The sequence below is a fragment of the Salvelinus fontinalis genome, chromosome 1 (genome assembly GCF_029448725.1).
Source record: "Salvelinus fontinalis isolate EN_2023a chromosome 1, ASM2944872v1, whole genome shotgun sequence".
Lineage (NCBI taxonomy): Eukaryota > Metazoa > Chordata > Actinopteri > Salmoniformes > Salmonidae > Salvelinus > Salvelinus fontinalis.
In genome coordinates this window covers 40,322,355-40,343,546 of record NC_074665.1, presented here as the reverse complement: position 1 = coordinate 40,343,546, position 21,192 = coordinate 40,322,355, and the positions used below count along the sequence as shown (strand labels likewise).

Below are 21,192 nucleotides of genomic sequence, written 5' to 3'. Positions count from 1 at the left end.
GGTGATACAAATTTTGGGCCATAAGTTTTTGATTTTTAATACATTGTTGCATTAAGTTGCATGAAAAGTTGCATTAAAGGCATGAGCCAGCCAGGTAGGCTATACTCTTGTTTTAAAGAGAAGAAATTGTGCTTAATATTAGGAAAGTTGAGAAATAAATATAGTAGGCCGAGCCTATAGAAAGCTGATGGGATCCTCCTCTTTTGCATAGCCTATATAAATATTACGCAACATGAGCTCATGGGCTCTCATGAAGTGTTTGGTTAGATTTTCGAATACATTTGCATTGATGTCAGAGTGATTAGAGGGACAATAGAGTGCTGATTACCAGGCAGTTAGCAAGTTTGATAGGCTACTAATGACCATCAGCAGCATCAGAGCTTAGAGAAGCCTAATTACCGTGATCTAAACGGTCACGCGGATTTTAACTGCTGTCATGACATGCAACTGCCGGTGTGGTGGTAATACAGTCACCATAACAGCGAGAGAGAGAATGCTAAAAAATAGAAACCAAAAAAATGTCAGTAAGTTGACTATGCAAACAATTTGGAATTTCCAACACATTCGTGTTTCTTCTGTGTGATGCTACTGGTTTTACGTGTGATGTTACTTTGACATGGTTTCGGGAAACAGACATTATACACAGTGCTCTATCACTGGTTAGAGTATACAATGTTGAATGACAGAATATTGATAGAACAATTTCACAATTGTCAGTGAACGTAATACTCCAACACAAATAATTGCATAGGCATTACGTTTATTTTAGATTTAAATGTTCACATGCCCTACTAAACTGGAAGAAAAATGACAATACAAAATCTGAATGTAGATATTATTATGCAGATTATCTGCCCCTCTGCGATTGGTTGCACTGATGCAAACAATATGAGTAATGGTGTTTTAAGTGTTAAACGTATTATATGACTTTTAGTTTCATACTACCCCAAATACCCTTAGAGAAAACAGTGAAACTCATCAAACAGAAAAAGAAAGATCAATTGACAGCATGCAGTGATGGTGGTTATGACAAAGTATACGGCTGTGTGAATGACTAGTTTCGTGATAAAGTGGAGTTGTCCATATGCACATTCATTTACATAAGGTCCATTAAACTAATACTCATATCTCTCTGACTATTTACATGTGTTCTATTCATAAAGCGGAATTCCTTCTATTTATCATCCACTATCTCCCCATTATCTCTGCTTTTTACCCTTCTCTCTCATTTCCCCTTCTTCTCTCCCTGGCATTAAGTTCAAACTTGACACTGACGTTGACTTGCTTTGTCACCTCTCTCTCTCTCTCTCTCTCTCTCTCTCTCTCTCTACCTCTCTCACGCTTTCTCTCTCTCTCTCTCTCTCTTTAACCCCCCTCTCTCTCTCCACCTTTTCAAAGACAAGAGTCCCTGCAGACACATCTCTCTTCAACACTCCCCCTCTCTCTCTCTCTCTCTCCCTCCCTCTCTATCTTAACCTGTCTAAACTCTCCATCTCCCTCTATGTCACTCTCTCCTTTGCACACGTCGTATTGTCAACAGAGCCAGAGAACAAGGGAGAGGGGTGAACGAGGGAATAAAATAGTGCAAAGAGGAGTAAATTAATGTTTTTTTCCGTCTCAGAAGTACACATCTTTCACCACATCCTTTGGTGAGTTTACATTTTTGAATCATTTTGTGCCATGAAAAACCAATCAAATCAAATGTCGGTAGGTTTCGTGGCTCTAGCAAAGATTTAAGGGAAGGGTTGAAGAGAGAAACAACTTAGTGACACATCAGATGAACAGACATTGAAAGTAAAAATACAGAATAATACAGCGACAGAGGGTAGAGTTAATGAGTTTTGGTTGAAGCACTTTCGGGAATCTTTCGGCAACCAAAGCAGTGCGTGACCTCTGACTTTGGCTTGGCGTGTCAGAGTTGGAGAAAACAGGCTCCTATTGTTCCCTGCATACTGTGCCTTTGCACCTGTCACATGAATTGATGCAGTGTTAGAATTTACAGAAGCGGTTTAGACATTAAAGGCTGTGTGTTGAGTTATTTTGAGGGGACAGCAAATTTACACTGTTATACAAGCTGTACACTCACTACTTTACATTGTAACAAAGTGTAATTTCTTCAGTGTTGTCACATGAAAAGATATAGTCAAATATTTACAAAAATGTGAGGGGTGTACTCACTTTTGTGATATACTGTATGCCAGTGTGTTTGCATCAATTATTTTCACCACTGATATGAGTGGGTTTAGAAGTGGGTTTAGTGGTGACTTAAGTGTGTGTGTGTGTGTGTACTTAGAAGTTATTAAGATGGAGCTAAAAGCAAGAAGCAGAATACATGTAATTCCTCTCAGAGTGGGTTCTAATGTACCGTGTGGTTGCCTGTCGTATACCAGCATATGAAGGTACAACACACGTGTTATGACAGTGTTCCTATAACTAACTCCATTTCTGTCTGTCATCATGAGGCTAATTCGCCACAATCCTGGCCATGTCTCTTAACTCGTGTGATATCAACCCCCCTTCTTTCTCTTCTCTTCCCACCCCAGATTTTCCAGTCTCTAAGGGAAGGAGAGAGAGGTGAGGGTCAAGGGTGAAGCGAGAAACGAGAGAGGGCTGGAAGAGGGAAGAGCTCGGGTTAAGATGTTTGGTGTTCCTATTTCTGGCAGAGAGGGAGAACATATCATGTATGAGAAGTTAACCATAATGAACCTGCAAAGTGGCTTGAACTGGACTGAGCCTAACAACTGGTACCATGACCTGACCACAGTACAAACACAACACAGCACAGGCGAGTTGAAATTCAACGCATTCATCTGAGGAATGATTCATAGGACAATGTACCAATTAACATATCAACCTATTGCACAACCCTATGAAATGCTGTCTCGTTTTCATGGTCGTTGCCTTAGAATTCTTAACCGACTCTCTCTCACAGTCTGAAAACCGTCTGTTTATTGTTTGTAAATATTAAATCAGTCAAAGTAGGAAGAAAACTGAATTACAAATTTCTTCATCTTAACCTGTCTAGGATCAGCGTGCCGCTAGCGGCACTCCCCCCCCCCCCCCACTGAAAAACCAGTGCCGCGAAATTCAAAAAAAATATTTTTTTAAAATATTTAACTTTCACACATTAAAGTCCAATACAGCTAATGAAAGACACAGATCTTATGAATCCAGTCAACATTTCCGATTTTTAAAATGTTTTACAGGGAAGACACAATATGTAAAGATGTACATCTATTACCTAAAAACACATTAGCATATTCCACCATCTTTTATTTGTCCACCAACACCAGTAGCCATCACCAATTCGGCTAAACTAAGATATTTATAGCCTCTAACCAACAAAAAAACTCATTAGATGACAGTCTGATAACATATTTATGGTATGGGATAGGTTTTGTTAGAAAAAAGTGCATATTTCAGGTAGATGGCATAGTTTACAATTGCACCCACCATCACAAATGGACTAGAATAATTACAATGAGCAACGTGTTTACCTAACTACTAATCATCAAACATTTCGTAAAAATACACAGCATACACGAATCGAAAGACACAGATCCTGTGAATACAGACAATATTTCAGATTTTCTAAGTGTCTTACAGCGAAAACACAATAAATCGTTATATTAGCTTAGCACATAGCAATTAGCAGCCCAGCATTGATTCTAGCCAAAGTGAGCGATAAAAGTCAACATCGCCAAAAGATATTAATTTTTTCACTAACCTTCTCAGAATTCTTCCGATGACACTCCTGTAACATCACATTACAACATGCATATACAGTTTGATCGAAAATGTTTATATTTAGCCACCAAAATCATGGTTAGACAATGTGAAATGTAGACAAGCTGGTAAAGAAAACGTCCTTGCGCCACTTAGACAGTGATCTACTCTTATACATAAATACTCATAAACGTGACTAAAAAATATAGGGTGGACAGGGATTGATAGACAATTTAATTCTTAATACAATTGCGTTATTACATTTTTTAATTTATCCTTACTTTTCAATACAGTTTGCGCCAAGCGAAGCTACGTCAAAAAACATGGCGTCCTAAGCCACTAAAATGTTTCGACAGAAACACGATTTATCATAATAAAAATGTCCTACCTTGAGCTGTTCTTCCATCAGTATCTTGGGCAAAGGATCCTTTCTTGGGAGAAATCGTCTTTTGGTGGAAAGCTGTCCTCTTGCCATGTGGAAATGTCAACTACGTTCGGGATGAACTGAAAAGCGTGACCAACTTTTCACATCGTTGCAAAAATAAATGTCCCAAAATCGCACTAAACGGATATAAATTGCTATAAAACGCTTTAAATTAACTACTTTGTGATGTTTGTAACTCCTATAACGAGTGAAAAGATGACCGGAGAAATATAACAGGCTAAACTAACGCTTGGAACAGGAGAGGGTCGGTGTCTTCCACGCGCGTTACGCAGCAAGAAAAGACTTGCTAGCTAAAGGTTTTTTTCATTTGTAGGGCCTGTGAACGAGCAATCGAGCCCGTTGGAATCGTCATCACGTAAAGGCATCCAGGGGAAGACGTAAGAAGTGTCCGTATAGTCATAGCAACGACAGTGCCCGTTTAAATGACTTCAGAAAAGTGGCCAACGTTTCTCAAATCTGACTCCATGTCAGGGAAATTGCTGTAGAATGGGCTCTGTTCCACTTAGAGACAAAATTTCAACTCCTATAGAAACTATAGACTGTTTTCTATCCAATAATAATAATAATATGCATATTGTACGATCAAGGATTTTGTGGGAAGCCGTTTAAAAAATTAGCCACATTAGCATAAATAGTCTAAACAGCGCCCCCATCCCCAACAGGTTAAAGTAATGAGAAAAAAATTGAATTTGAATTTCACTTCACTTCCTGTATTGACTGAAATTAATTTGAATTGACCCCGACCCAGAATAACAATGTGTCAATGTAATTCGTTTGACATTTTAATGTTTGTCCATCGCCTCTCTCCGTCAGTGCCCGAGGGCTCTCTATCGGACACAGAAGGAGGCCTGGGGGACGAAGGTGGTGGTGGAGGAGGAAGAGGAGGAGTAGGAGGAGGGCTGGTCGAGAGGGACGAGGGCGAGGAGTCACAGCTGAGGCTGCAGCTGAAGAGGAAGCTACAGAGAAACAGGATCAGCTTCACTCAAGAGCAGATTGAGGCGCTGGAGAAAGGTCAGACAGGTTTCAGCCAATCACAATTCACCATGCTTGAGCTTCAGCCAATCAGTTTTTTGATTGAGCTTCGGCCAATCACAGAGTGCCTTGCTGAAGACAGAGCGTCACAGAGTCAGTCACTATGGTGGTAGTGCTTTTGGTCAGAGGCCTTAGTTCATGGATTTGGTACTTGGATCTGTGCATAAATCAGAATATTCTGACATGCCTCGTTCCAGGGTCTGTAAAATGGGCTATACACTGGATCTGAAAAATTTCAGTCACTCTAGGACAGGGTTCCCTAACTGTGGCCCGCGGGCGAAGTTTTCTGAGCAACTATAGTGGCCATATTTTATGAGCAAGAGTCTTGGAAAATATTGTGTTTGAAGATATCCATCCATATACCAAGTTTGGTGATGACCGGTACAGCGGTTCTGTTGAAGAATATGTTTTAAAGCAATCAACCTCATAAAATATAGTCCAAAATATTTTAAATTGTATTGCATGATTTGTTTGATTTTGAGTTCTGATAATTGGAAATCGTGGTAAGTAGGACACCTACTCGTCGAACATCTCGTTCCAAAATCATGCGCATTAATAGGGAGTTGGTCCCACCTTTGATACTATAACAGCCTCCACTGTCTGGTAAGGCTTTCAACAAGATGCTGGGACATTGCTGCTGGGACTTGCTTCCATTCAGCCACAAGAGCATTAGTGAGGTCAGGCACTGATGTTGGACGATTAGGCCTAACTTGCAGTCAACAGTCCAATTCATCCCAAAGTTGTTCGATGGGTTTGAGGTCAGGGCTTTGTGCAGGCCAGTCAAGTTCTTCCACATCGATCTCGACAAACCATTTCTGTATGGACCTCGTTTTGTGCATGGGGCATTGGCATGCTGAAACAGGAAAGGGCCTTCCACAAACTGTTGCCACAAAGTTGGAAGCACAGAATCGTCTACAATGTCATCGTATGCTGTAGCGTTAAGATTTCCCTTCATTGGAACTAAGTGGCCTAGCCCAAGCCATGAAAAATAGACCTAGACCATTATTCCTCCGCTACCAAACTTCACAGATGGCACTAAGCTTTGGGGCACGTAGCGTTCTCCTGGCATCAGACCCAGATTCGTCCGTCAGTGACAGTGATTCATCACTCCAGAGAACAGGTTTCCAATGCTGTAGATTCCAATGGTGGTGAGCTTTACACCACTCCAGCCGACTCTTGGAATTGTGCATGGTGAGATTAGGCTTGTGTGCGTGCGGCTGCTCGGCCATGGAAATCCATGTCATGAAGTTCACCCGACGAACAGTTATTGTGCTGACGTTGCTTCCAGAGGCAGTTTGCAAGTCGGTAGTGAGTGTTGCAACCGAGGACAAATTATTTTTTACATGCTAAGCACTTCAGGACTCGGCGGTCCCATTCTTTGATCTTGTGTGGCCTACCATTTCGTGGCTGAGCCGTTGTTGCTCCGGGACATTTCCACTTCACAATAACAGCAATTACAGTTGACTGGGGCAGCTTGGCAGGGCAGAAATTAGACAAACTGACTTGGTGGAGAGGTGGCATCCTATGATGGTTCCACGTTGAAAGTTACTGAGTACTTCAGTAAACCCATTCTACTGCCAATGTTTGTCTATGGAGATTGCATGGCTGTGTGCATGATTTTATACACCTGTCAGCAACGGGTGTGACCGAAATAGCTGAATCCACTCATTTAAAAGGGTGTCGACATACTTTTGTATATACAGTACCAGTCAAAAGTTTGGACACACCTACTCATTCAAATGTTTTTCTTTATTTTGACTATTTTCTACATTATAGAATAATAGTGAAGACAAAAAAATATTAAATAACACATATTGAATCATGTAGTAACCAAAAAAGTGTTAAACATATCAAAATATATTTTCGAATCTTCAAAGTAGCCACCTTTTGCCTTGATGAAAGCTTTGCACATTCTTGGCATTCTCTCAACCAGCTTCATGATAATGCATTTCACCTGGAATACATTTCAATCAACAGGTGTGCCTTGTTAAAAGTTAATTTGTGGAATTTCTTTCCTTCTTAATGTATTTGAGCCAATATAATGTTGTTGTGACAAGGTAGGGTTGGTATACAGAAGAAAGCCCTATAATGGTAAAGAACAGCTCAAATAAGCAAAGAGAAACGACAGTCTATCATTACTTTAAGACAGATGTCAAGAACTTTTAAAGTTTCTTCAAGTGCAGTCGCAAAAACCATCAAGCGCTATGATGAAACTGGCTCACATGACGACCGCCACAGGAAAGGAAGTCCCAGAATTACCTCTGTTGCACAGGATAAGTTCATTAAAGTTACCAGCCTCAGACATTGCAGCCCAAATAAATGCTTCACAGAGTTAAACAGACATCTCAACATCAACTGTTCAGAGGAGACTGTGTGAATCAGGCCTTCATGGACAAATTACTGCAAAGAAACCACTAAAGGACAACAATAATAAGAAAATACTTGCTTGGGCCAAGAAACATAAGCAATGGACATTAGACCAGTGGAAATCTGTCCTTTGGTCTGATGAGTACAAATTTGACATTTTTTGGGGGGTGACACTGTCAGTGATTTACTTTGAATTCAAGGCACAGTTAACCAGCATGGCTACAACAGCATTCTGCAGCGATACGCCATCCCATCTGGTTTGCAATAAGTGGAACTATCATTTGTTTTTCAACAGGACAATGACCCAACACACCTTCAGGTTGTGTAAGGGCTATTTGACCATGAAGGAGACTGCTGGAGTGCTGCATCAGATGACCTAGCCTCCACAATCACCTGCCCTCAACCCAATTGAGATGGTTTGGGGTGAGTTGGACCGCAGAGTGAAGGAAAAGCAGCCAACAAGTGCTCAGCATATGTGGGAACTCCTTCAAGACTGTTGGAAAAGCATTCCAGGTGAAGTTGGTTGAGAGAATGCCAAGAGTATGCAAAGCTGTCAAGGCAAATGGTGGCTACTTTGAAGACTATAAAATATATTTTGATTTGTTTAACACTTTTTTGGTTACTACATGATTCCATATGTGTTATTTCATAGTTTTGATGTCTTCACTATTATTCTACCATGTAGAAAATAGTAAACTAAAGAAAAATCCTTGAATGAATAGGTGTGTCCAAACTTTTGACTGATACTGTATAGTGTAGCACATCCTAGGGAAATGTTTCCAATTGTCCTAATGGCAGCAAAGTGGGCCCACAGCTTGAACCCCGGCATTGTTTCTTGCAGCTTTAATTATTGTTATTGTTATTATATGCCCTGTTACCATGAACGAGTGCTGATGTTTCCATTGTTACAGTAAGTGGATCAGTGTTTTATGTGTTTGAGTGACAATTGTGGTTCATGCGCTCTTCAGAGTTCGAAAGAACACATTACCCAGACGTCTTCGCGCGAGAGAGATTAGCCAACAAGATTGACCTTCCAGAGGCACGGATACAGGTATTTTTGTCCCTCTTACAGTCTATCCCTCTTACTGTCTACATTGTATTAACCCTTTAAACTCGTGGGAATTGGCCTATATGGATAGGGCTAAATTGAAATGTTTCTTACAGAAGAAATATGGAAAGCATATTCATAATTAAGGTTCCAATTAAAAGGTAACAGTTAGGAAATTATGGGAAAATGATTAGACTAAAGGTGAGGACACAGCAGTTCACCTGACACACGACTGAATCCAAACTTTACATTTTATGAGCATTTTACATTTACTGGTCTTTTCACCACATTTGTTGATAACAACATCTTAAAATACTCTGGATACATTCAGAAACACGATAACAATATTCTTGGAAAATGTGGGTTAGGTGCAACATAAGAGAAAAATCTACAAGGGTGGTTTGTTTGAATGAGAGGTCTGACTGGTGTCTCCAAGTGGCCACACACCTCTCCATAGTGTGGACAGTTCCTAAGTCATTTCAATGCACTTTAATGACTCAAAGAAGAGTCTTCAACTACAAGGTGCTTTTTTGAGCTCTCCTAGCTGTGCTGTTGAGGAATTAGAGCAAGTACACTTGTACATCTTTTGTTTTGGAACACAGCCCTGCATTTTCCCCCACTCTGCTGACAATTTGTTTTCTCCACTCCTTTAATACAGGAGTAATAAAGGCCTGGTGCAATTTTTTAAAACATTTTTAATATTTATCTTTTAATTGTGATTCATCAGGGGGTGGTGCAACAGCCTCTGCACCCCTACTTCCCACGGCTATGCTACCTGGACCCAAAAAGTGTTTTACTATGGGGACAGCCAAAGAACCCTTTTGGAACCCAAAATGTAGAACGGAGTCACGAGTGCATTCATATGCCTGGTCCGCTGCAAATTTTCTTCACAAGACAACAGACATAGGCTCATTCTGTTCAGGACAACCCAGAGTATAACGCCATGTCACCTTGTAACTGTACATCAAACATAGTGATCATAAACGTTGACACTATTTTACTATATACTATATTTGACTATTTTACTTTACTAAGATATGGAAATGTGAAGTGCACATTTGGACTCACTAGTGTTTGGCTTGCTTGTATGACATCAAAGCCGTATTTACTATAATCCTCAACATCTCATCTTTCAAAATACATTGAGTCCTCTTAAGTTACAGAATTTCCCTCACTCAGACAACAAAACATTTGCAAAAGTTGCCAAATTAGCGGTAGGGATGGCGACAACTTCTTGTCCATCACGGTGCTCAAGTTCATAACGGCTGTCAGTCAAATCCCATACAGCGCTGTGAAGCGGAGACCCTGAGCTCTGACGTCATGTATAGCATGTTACTGTACAGCCACTGTGTTCCAATTTAGGCGCTTATCAGTGTCCAAATCTACCATTTTCAAACTGTATAAAGGGTACGAGCGTAATGGGCTACAACATTTTGCAACAGAAAACGAAAATGAGTCCAGATAGTCCTTTGCTGTTTTCGTTTGTTTGGTACCTAATGAACACAACCCTGCTTTCTCATGCCATGTGGAAATAACTCGGCATCATTGAGATCAGCAAAATGACAGCGTTCATTGACACCTCTCTGTGATTGACAGGTGTGGTTCTCCAACCGAAGAGCCAAGTGGAGGAGAGAGGAAAAGCTTCGCAACCAGAGGAGGTCAGGGGGTGGTACTTCCTGTTCTCACGCCCCCCTAAGCACTTCCTTCAACACCTCTGTCTATCACCATCAACATGGCAGCAGTTTAGGTTGGTGATGACTTCATGTGTGTGATATCGTTGACAGCGACTCTATGTTCATTTATCCAATTATACTTCAATTCAAAATCGGAAGACAAAGGGGACAGTGGTACTTACTAATTACATTCTTGTCTTCTACTTTGCAGCAATTGTCCAGGTGAATTCTTTCTAAACCAATATGTCAAGTAATTTTTATCACGCACTGTCAACAGACTTTTTTGTGCCGGTTTCCCTAACAGAGATTAAGTCCTGCAATCGCCAATGAAAGTGCTTTTTAGTCCAGTACTAGGCTGGGGCACCCCCTAGTGGGACTAAACTAGTGGACATGGGAGATTTTACTTTGTCTGGGAAACCAGCCCTTAGTGGATAAGTCCAGGACCAAAATATGCATCATGAATTATAATTAGTGGTAGTCAAAAATAACAAAATCCCACAGAACTCATCTTTTCAGTAGGATGTACTAGATTACTAACTAGGGGGCAGTAGATCTATATAGCTATGTCTATATCATTACCCCTATCACATTCACCTAATATAATTGTATGTGCTGATTAGCAGATACCAAAGCAAAGTGAGTTCAAACCAAAGTGAGTTCAAACATTTTTGTATGTGTATCGTGGTGCTGGAAATGAACCCACAACCGGGACGTCACTATGTTCTTACCAACTGTGACAATCAGGACTGTGTACTTAATGTGTTTGGGTATGTCTGTCTCATTAGGATCTATGCTGATTCAGAGCGTGTCTACCCTGCCCAGCTACAGCTCTCTGTCCGTCCTCTCCACTGGAGTCCAGGTTGGCCATTCATCATTCACATCATTAGAACCTATTGACTAACCTGGGAGGAGTTTGTTTCCTCAAAAGCTTAATTTGTAGCTAGTGTGGCATTGTATTTGTCTCAACATCCCAGCAGAGAGTCATCATTGAACATGCTTCTTAGTGAATAGCTAAGAATAGTGGCAGATCTTACTTCATATATTTTGTTTGTGTAATAACGCCCTAAATTCAGGACTAGGATTAACCTCTGTCTGGCCCATGAAGTTCTGGGTTTTTACAGAAAAAGGGATGTTAATCTGACAACCTGAGAATTGTATGGGTCTATGAGGAAGATGTCAAAGGAATTGGTGTTTTTGGATGATTTACATTCAAGGTATCAATGTTGGATGACTGGTTTCATAAAGGTGTTATAAATACCCCTTTCAAGTAAGGTGTTACTGATGAAACAATATAGGCCTACAGTGCCATCATTATTGGCCACCATCAATGAAGGGCCAGCATACAACTGCTCTACTGTCTTTAGTCCTTGGGCCAGCGGAACAATTTGTTCACTTTGAGGTGGCCAAGGTTTGATGGCATTAAATTGTTTTCCACAAACCCCTGATCAAATGTACACTACTTGACCAAAAGTACGTGGACACCTGCTCGTCGAACATCTAATTTCAAAATCATGGGCATTAATATGGAGTTGGTCCCCCCTTTGCTGCTATACCAGCCTCCAATCTTCTGCGAAGGCTTTCCACTAGATGTTTGAACGTTGTTGCGGGGACTTCCATTCAGCTACAAGAGCATTAGTGAGGGCAGGCACTGATGTTGGGCGATTAGGCCTTGCTAGTTCCAATTCATCCCAAAGGTGTTCGATGGGATTGAGGTCAGGGCTCTGTGCAGGCCAGTCAAGTTCTTCCACAACGATCTCGACAAACCATTTCTGTATGGACCTTGCTTTATGCACAGGGGCGTTGTTATGCTGAAACAGGAAAGGGCCTTCCTGTTGCCACAAAGTTGGAAGCACAGAATTGTCTAGAATGTCATTGTATGCTGGAACTAAGGGGCCTAGCCCGAACCATGAACAACAGCCCAAGACCATTATTCCTCCTCCACCAAACTTTATAGTTAGCACTATGCATTGGGGCAGGTTGCGTTCTCCTGGCATCCACCAAACCCAGATTTGTCCATCGGACTGCCAGATGGTGAAGCGTGATTCATCACTCCAGAGAGCACGTTTCCACTGCTCCAGAGTCCAATGCAGCGAGCTTTACACCACTCCAGCCGACTCTTGGCATTGCGCAAGGTGATCTTAGGCTTGTGTGCGGCTGCTTGTCCTGGTGATTGGGTCTTGCTCTCCACCAGGAACCTCCCTCTCTGCCCGACGTCGTGGGGGTCGGTTCCAGGAACTAGTGTACAGGGAGGGGTGCGGTCCTAAGGAACGCTGTTGGGTCCCGGTGGCCATAATCCTGGACCTCAACATCGTCCGGGATTTCCATCTCTGCCGCCCAGACCAGCCCACTCCTTACCCTTGGGGTGTCCCGATCACCAGGATGGAACATGGGAGCCTCACGTGGTAGCATTCCACACCTTCTCTGCGTGCCGGAACCAATCATCCACTACAGGGGCCTCAGTCTGACTCGGAGTCCATGGAGCCAGGGTCGGCTGCTATCCCAGAATGCACTGGAAGGGAGTCACCCCGGGCGAGGAATGACGAAGTGAGTTCTGGGCGTACTCCGCCCATCGATTGAATCGGGCCCACTCCCCCTGTCGGTCCTGACAGTGACTCCTAAGGAACCTCCCTAGCTCCTGGTTGATCCTCTCCACCTGCCTGTTGGACTGAGGCCTGTACTCGGATGTGAGACTGACCGTGGGCCCCAGCTTCTCCATAAAGGCTATCCATACCCGTGACGTGAATTGGAGACCATGGTCCATAGTTCACAGTGCTGGAAGACCTGCTGGAATAGTGCCTCAGTGACCTGGAGAGTGGTAGGTGGACCAGAGAGAGGGATAAAATGGCAGGATTTAAAGAATCTGTCTTTTACCATAATAGTGGTAAAACCATCAGAAAAGGGGAGATCAGTGACGAAGTCTATGGACAGATGGGGCCAAAGCCGCTGAGGCACAGGAAGGGGAAGGAGTTTCCCCGCTGGAGCGTGCCAGGGAGATTTGGTTTGGGCATATACGGAGCAGGAGTTGACATAGTGGGCCACCACTACCTAGCTGAGAGAGATTGAATGGTGATACCTGGGTGTCCAGCGGTAAAGGTTTTGTGTGCCCAGGTCAACAGCCGATCCCTTACCCCCGTAGGTACGTAGGTGCGCCCCCGAGGACAGGTAGCAGGCGGAGGTTCCCTCTCCAGAGCTTGGCAGATGTCCACGTATACATCCCAAAGCATGGGAGCAACGATTCAAGAGGGTGGAATAATGGGCGCACTTAGGATCTGAACCTCTCCCAAATCGTGGAGACAGGACAGGGCATCGGCTTTGAAGTTCTTAGAACCTGGGCGATGTGAAGTTGAATCCAGTGAAGAAAAGGGCACACCTTGCTTGGCGCGCACTCATCCGCCTCACTGTCCATATGTACTCGAGGTTCTGATGGTCGGTGAGGATGAGGAATGGCTCCTTGGCGCTCTGTAGCCAGTGTCTCCACTCCTCTAATGCCAACTTCACCGCCAGGAGCTGACGTCAGAGTTCCTCTCTGCAGGAGACAGTTTCTTTGAGATGTATGCACATGGATACAATTTCTATGGGTTACCTTGGCGTTGGGACAGGATGGCTCCCACGCCCACTTCTGAGACCTCTGTAATCGATGCAGGGACGCAGACCTCCATCCTTCTTGGTCACGAAGAAGAAGCCTGCCGATGCAGGAGAGGTGGATGAGTGTACAAAACCATGTTGGAGAGCCTCCTGGATGCACTCCTCCATGGCCTCAGTCTCAATCACCGACAGAGGGTACACGCGGAGGCATAGAGCCTTCTAGCAGGTCGATGGCACAGTCCCAGGGGTGATGAGGAGGGGGACAGGGGGCTTGGGTCTTAGAGAAAACCTCCCGGAGATCCTGGTAAACCTCCAGGAAAATGATGATGATGGAGTAGTCACGCCTTTCCCGGGAGACTGATGTTCACGGGGCCGCCCCTCTGCGCTCATGGATCCCAGGTTGGGATGCACCAGACATCGCTGAAACTGGTGCCCCTCCTGGCCACAATAGGCGCAGAGCCTATTGTGAGGTGTGTGGATCCTATCTCCATAGGTTCAGGCGCTGCCTCAGGATGGCCAAAGGAGGGAGGTGAGTGGCGAGGTGGGCACCGTTGCTCCCGAGGAAGGTTATCCATATGGATGGCCATCGCAATGAGTACACGAGCATTGGAGTGGGCTAGAGAGAGGAGAGGAGGAGCTGGGTTCCTACGAGAGGGCAGTTTTCGACCATCTTCGACCCCAAAAAGAATATATATATAGATACATTTTTAATTGTTTGTAAAATATGTATATAAAAAAAGTGCAAAATGTTGCTAATATAGTACTAAGATTATATATTTTCCAAAATTGGTTGTGTTATCTGCATTACTATAGACATGTTTTAATTATCATTAGGCATATTCCACCTATTATTGAAAGAGTTGTAGAAATGGCAGACCAATCCAATTATAACCAATGGAGCTGGGTGGCGGCCGTATTGGAAACTGTGTACCCTATGGTTAAATCAGCATTTTCTATGGTGCAGTCATTATGAAGGCATTTTGCGAAAATGGGTTACCTGTACCACTTTGCTGGATGTAATACATTCCTATGAGATTTTATACTGGGTGCAATGTACAGGGCAGGTTTCATGGCACATTTCTTGATGTAAACACACTTTGTAGAATCATATTGCATATAACATAATATATTTGAATTCGGACATATTTTGGAGGATATTTTTACCACTCTTCGGGTAATATTTTACTAAATACATATAACTGAGATACTTGGGCCATCATGTTGGGTTGTCCTCATTGTAACACACATTTTAAGCCATTATTGGTCTTATTACACCAGTCATTAAGTTATTTACTGTACATGCAAAATCAATGCAGTTCCTCCTCATTGAAATGCATGGTGGCTTGGTCTGGTTATAGAGTATGATGAATCTATACAGCTAAAAAAAACTTCCTCAAAGAGTCTCCTTGTTCTGTGTGTAATGTGTGTAGTTATCATCTCGGGTGCCATGTGATAATAGACCACATCCCAATAGTGTCCATTCTGGCTCTATGTACCCCAAAATGTACATTTTGCATACACAAATCTAAAATCTAATTTCTATTCACTTTTCTATTGTGCCTTATCCTTCCTTTGTTGCTCATGTTATTGTCTTTTCTTTCACTGTATCTGTGATTCACTGTATGTGTGTGTGTGTGATTTACTATGTCTTTGATTCACTGTGTCTGTGATTCCCTGTCTGCGAGTAGAAAGTGTCATCCCAGTCTGCCAACTCTTGCTCTTGCATGTTACCCCTGTCCCCTTCCACCCTGCAGAAATTTGACTCTTCAGAGTACCCATCCCATATGCCTCCACCGTCCTCTGCCTACTCAAACACTGGTGAGTTTTACACTGTGTGCGTGTTTGTGTGTGTGGGTCGGTTGGTATTCTGCCCTTGGAATTGCGTTCTCATGCGAAACTAGACAGATAGCTAACTAAGTCTTCAATAAAACTCCCAAAGGAGTGACTTTTCTTGAATAAATATATTGAAAACGTTTATGTTGTGAAACTGCAAAATACAGAAAAGAATATACTTTAGTATTCAATTCACATCGACATACTGTACATTATACATTTCAAGTTGAAGTTGCATAAATACAAAGCACGTGCCAAGGTACCATGTATCTGGCATGATGCCAAACCATATAGCTAATTGTTACTCATATGGTAATTGGCTAACTAATTGAATTACTATAATAATGTCAACCACCTCTGTACAATAACAAAGCATATTACACTAGAAACCGTAACAAAACTTCAGTATTGTATGTTTTACAAATCGTTTACATGACGCACGAGCAAAGTAATACAGCTGATGGCATACATGAAAGGCAAGGCAATTTGTGTGAGTAAATGAAACCAACTAACATTGATAAGTAAGCAATTCTATCAATAGCAAGATTATCATCACTAGCAATATGCTTGAATCGAACTTACAAACAAATATTTTCCGAGGCTGAAGCGTGACAAGAAATAACTGCACTGAAAGACCTGCACCGTAGCGTTGTTTTCAGCTGCTTCTATGTGTGCAGAACGAATTCTCTTCTTCCTGTTTCCATACAGTCTTTAAGTACTAGAAAGCTCCACTAGAGGGCGATAAACACCATGGAACACAATGAAAATCCATCTTAACCACAGTAATAAAATTTGTTACCCACAGTAATAAAATCTGTTACCTTCTAACAGGTTGGCATCACAGTCGGCAATAAAATTATATTCTCTTCGCTTTACTTTTATTGGTAAAACGCTCCAAATATTATTATTGTCTGCATCCAACATATTTTATGAAATTAAACTTTTATGAAAACACACTGTCTTTTGTACTCCACCTCATATATTTTTTCTTTCACTCTCTGCCCGTCTTTCTTTCCTTCATCCTCCTCCTCTCTTGCATTCTCTCTCTCCCTTCCTGTTTTCTCTTCTTCTTCCTCCTCTCTCTTTCCTTCTTCCTGTCCCCTTGCTTTCTCTCTCCTTGCCCCCCCATCTCTCAGGACTCGTTTCTCCCGGGGTTTCGGTACCGGTGCAGCTTCCTGGGAACGAGCAGCGCATGGGCCAGAACCTCGGTCAGTACTGGGTCAGACTACAGTGAGAGAGAGGGAACGAGAATCGACTGAGGGGACCATCAATAAAACAAAGGCATACTATGAAAAGGGAGGATAAAACAAGGACACTAGATAAGAGACATACAGCTCCTTTGACTTGGTTTGAGTTGGTTTGGCTTGAGGGAGATCCCAATATGCATTAAATGTTTACAAATGTGCTGCCAAAATACTTTATTTTTTTTACAACGGGAAGCATAAAAACTCATTGATATGGCATGGCTAGTTGTTCCGTAAGCATCAGTGGTGAGAGGCTGTATATACTGTGAAGATACATTTTTTGACTCGATTATCTTAAAACATTCACCTTTTACAAACATGTTTGAAGCCTATCAGCAATCAGCCAAACATAATATTTTGTGGTGAAACAAATGTTCCGAAACAATTCAATTCTAATGTAGGCACAAGTCAGGGTTGGAGTCAATTCTATTTCATTTCCACCCAATTCAGAAAGTAAACCAAATTCAAATTCCAAATGTTCCTAATTTCAAAAGCATTGAAGAGAATCAGAATTGGAATTACAGTGTACTTCCCGATTTGACTGGAATTGAAATGGAGTTGACCCTTGGAGACAGTATTGATGTATAACAATACAGTTATAGAGAATATCACATGTATGGAAGGAAGAATGCAGCCCATTTTAGAACAACAATCACCCTCAGATTTTGTAACAAAGACTTCAATGACAGAGCCATCAGTTTACATATTCATCAGCCAATGACAATCAAGTATCATCAGCCACCATGCAATAAGAGTTGAGGTTCAGGTTAGCAACCAATCAAAAGCAAAGACCTTAGCAAATGACAATCAAGAAGAGCCAATGATTAACCACTAAGGCCGGGATTTAATCCGAACTTGCTTTGACGACAATACACCCCATTTAAAGGTAATTTCTGATTGAGCAGACATATGCAGAGTGAAAGCGGTCTCCCTGAAAGCGGGAACGTTGCCTTTAAAAGGTGCATTGTCGACAAAACGTGATCGGATTGAATCCCGGACTAACTAAAACTACAAAAGCAACAATATTATCAAGAGCAATGGATCAATGACCAACTGAGCGTGACCAAATATTACATAGCACTCAATCAATCATTCATAAACATAAATCAAACATTGTAACATATTGTTGATTTTATGACTACACTGTATACTTATTTTTGTATAGACATCACCGTTGCTTCTCTCTTTAATGAACTGTAATTTATTTGTCTATTTTTCATTTCACATTTGTCACATGACCCCTGTGTGTTTTTTTTAATCGTTGAGGGACTTTGCTGTGTTAGCACTATGTATACGAAAAGTAATCCCTTTTGTGAAGGCATTTGAGCCGTTTAATGAATTAAAACTATGTGGAATGAGAAACTTAGTTAAACTTTTATTTTGGAGTTGATATCTACAGAAGGCCGGGGTTCAATCAAATCCGCCATAGCAAATTTTGCAATGTCTTAGATTTGAAACTTCACACCAGGCTACCTGCGAGAGGAAGCTACCTGATAATAGTTGTAGGTCTTTTAGAGTACCAAGACCAGTAACCAATACCTTTTTCTTAATGCTATTTTAAATGTGGAAATGATACTGCAGCATATTTTCCATAAGGGGACCAGAAAGTCAGTAGGGTATTGGATTTTTTTAACCATAGGTAAAAGAGCTACTGCATAAATACCACAATGTGTGTTTGATTGATTTGAGACTAGCCTACTTCTGTTTGTGTGCCTCATTTATCTTGTGCTGGACCAATTTGTCCTCCATCTCTACCTCGGGAAACCTTGTAATTCAAACCCCAGACTAATATAACTGGGTTGGAACCAAAGTGTTGGTCGGTGTTTCATGTGGGACCGTAATTCATGTTGGAAGGTATAAAACAAAGATGATCTATTATATTGATAACGTAGTCGAGTGACCGCTTTACCAATGGAAATACATGTCTTTAAAAATGGAAGGCAGGCAGGAGGCAGATCAGGTGGGACCAATCTTGCCAATGAGAAGGCAGCATGCATGTGAACAACAGGCAAAAATAATATTTTTCCAAAGATGCCGAAATGTCCACCTACACTTAATATACAAAATATTTAGAACAGCTGCTATTTCAAAGACATAAACTGACCAGGTGAATCCAGGTGACAGCTATGATCCCTTATTGATGTCACTTGTTAAATCCACTTCAATCAGTGTAGATGAAGGGGAGGAGATAGGTTAAAGAAGGATTTTTAAACCTTGAGACAATTGAAACATGGATTGTGTATGTGTGCCATTCAGAGGGTGAATGGGCAAGAAAGAAACTGTAAGTACCTTTGAACGGGGTATGGTAGTAGGTGTCTCCAATGTAGAAACTAGTACAAATAAAGAAAAACCCTTAAATGAGAAGGTGTGTCCAATTTTTTGACTGGTACTGTGTGTATAAATATATATATATATATAAATATTTACACACTTTTTTCACCTAAATATACACTACCGTTCAAAAGTTTGGGGTCACTCAGAAATGTCCTTGTTTTTCAAAGAAAAAACATTTTTTTGTCCATTAAAATAACATCAAATTGATCAGAAACACAGTGTATACATTGTTAATGTTGTAAATTACTAGTGTAGCTGTGTCACGATCGTCGTAACATGGAAGAGAAGAGGACCAAGGCACAGCGTGAAATGAATACATCTTCTTTATTATCAGACGAAGACGAAAACGAACACTATACAAACTAATCAAAACAATAAACCGACGAACGTGAAGCTATACAAACTAAGTGCTAACATTCAACATAGACATAGACAATCACCCACAAACTACCGAATGACTATGGTTGCCTAAATATGGCTCCCAATCAGAGACAACGATAGGAAGCTGTCTCTAATTGAGAACCAATCTAGGCAACCATAGACATACATACACCTAGACTAAACACTGCCCCATAAACATACAAACAAAACCTAGACAATATAAAACACATACTTCCCCCATGTCACACCCTGACCTAACTAAAATAATAAAGAAAACAAAGATAACTAAGGCCAGGGCGTGACAAGCTGGAAACGGCAGATTTTTTTTATGGAATATTTACAAAGGTGTACAGAGGCCCATTATCAGCAACCATCACTCCTGTGTTCCAATGGCACGTTGTGTTAGCTAAACGAAGTTTAGCATTTTTAAAGGCTAATTGATCATTAGAAAACCCTTTTGCAATTATGTTAGCACAGCTGAAAACTGTTGTTCTGATTAAAGAAGCAATATAACTGGCCTTCTTTAGACTAGTTGAGTATCTGGAGCATCAGCATTTGTGGGATCGATTACAGGCTCAAAATGGCCAGAAGCAAATAACTTTCTTCTGAAACCCATCAGTCTATTCTTGTTCTGAAAAATTAAGGCTATTCCATGCGAGAAATTGCCAAGAAACTGAAGATCTCCCCAGCCAAACTGGCTCTAACCAGAATAGAAAGAGGAGTGGGAGGCCCCGGTGCACAGTTGAGCAAGAGGACAAGTATATTAGTTTGTCCTCAACTGGCAGCTTCATTAAATAGTACCCGCAAAACACCAGTCTCAACGTCAACAGTGAAGAGGCGACTCCGGGATGCTGGAGAAATGACAGTCTATCATTACATTATGACACAAAGGTCAGTGAATCCGGATAATTTCAAGAACTTTGAAAGTTTCCTCAAGTGAAATCGCAAAAAACATTAAGCGCCATGATGAAACTGACTCTCATGGGGACCGCCACAAGAAAGGAAGACCCAGAGTTACCTCTGCTGCAGAGGATAAGTTCATAAGAGTTACCTGCCTCAGAAATTGCAGCCCAAATAAATCTTCACAACGTTCAAGTAACAGACACATCTCAACATCAACTGTTCAGAGGAGATTGCGTGAATCGGGCCTACATGGTCGAATTGCTGCAAAGAAACCACTGTTAAAGGACACCAATAAGAAGAAGAGACTTGTTTGGGCCAAGTAACACGAGCAATGGACATTAGACTGATGGAAATCTGTCCTTTGGTCTGATGAGTCAATTTTAGATTTTTGGTTCCAACTGCCGTTGAGTAGAGTAGGTGAACAGATGATTTCTACATGTGTGGTTCCCACCGTGAAGCATAGAGGAGGGGGTGTGATGGTGTGGGGGGTGCTTTGCTGGTGTCACTGTCAGTGATTTATTTAGAATTTAAGGCATACTTAATCAGCATGGCTACCACAGCATTCTGCAGCGATATGCCATCCCATCTAGTTTGCGCTTAGTGGGACTATCATTTGTTTTT

At 41.7% G+C, this 21,192-nt stretch overlaps 1 protein-coding gene across 2 annotated transcripts; it reads left to right on the top strand.

Annotated features, from left to right (window-relative positions):
- Positions 1-1,430: 1,430 nt before the first annotated feature.
- Positions 1,431-19,298, top strand: LOC129854231 (paired box protein Pax-6-like). Of its 2 annotated transcripts, XM_055921048.1 has the most exons (8): positions 1,431-1,649; positions 2,544-2,785; positions 4,985-5,182; positions 8,539-8,621; positions 10,215-10,365; positions 11,077-11,150; positions 15,565-15,694; positions 16,846-19,298. In XM_055921048.1, exons 2-8 carry the CDS (start codon positions 2,638-2,640, stop codon positions 16,941-16,943), a joined length of 882 nt encoding a protein of 293 aa, XP_055777023.1. In that variant the 5' UTR covers positions 1,431-1,649; positions 2,544-2,637; the 3' UTR covers positions 16,944-19,298. The 2 variants fall into 2 exon arrangements, with proteins under 2 accessions (XP_055777023.1, XP_055777014.1); XM_055921039.1 differs by lacking the exons at positions 1,431-1,649; positions 2,544-2,785 and having other exon boundaries at positions 4,316-5,182; positions 15,631-15,694.
- Positions 19,299-21,192: the final 1,894 nt, after the last annotated feature.

Excerpts from the sequence above, each read along its gene's own strand:
- LOC129854231 (XM_055921048.1), top strand. The coding sequence starts at position 2,638 with ATGTTTGGTGTTCCTATTTCTGGCAGAGAGGGAGAACATATCATGTAT. Across the intron at positions 2,786-4,984 it reads ACAAACACAACACAGCACAG|TGCCCGAGGGCTCTCTATCG; the intron begins GCGAGTTGAAAT and ends TCTCTCCGTCAG. Across the intron at positions 15,695-16,845 it reads CTCTGCCTACTCAAACACTG|GACTCGTTTCTCCCGGGGTT; the intron begins GTGAGTTTTACA and ends CCCATCTCTCAG.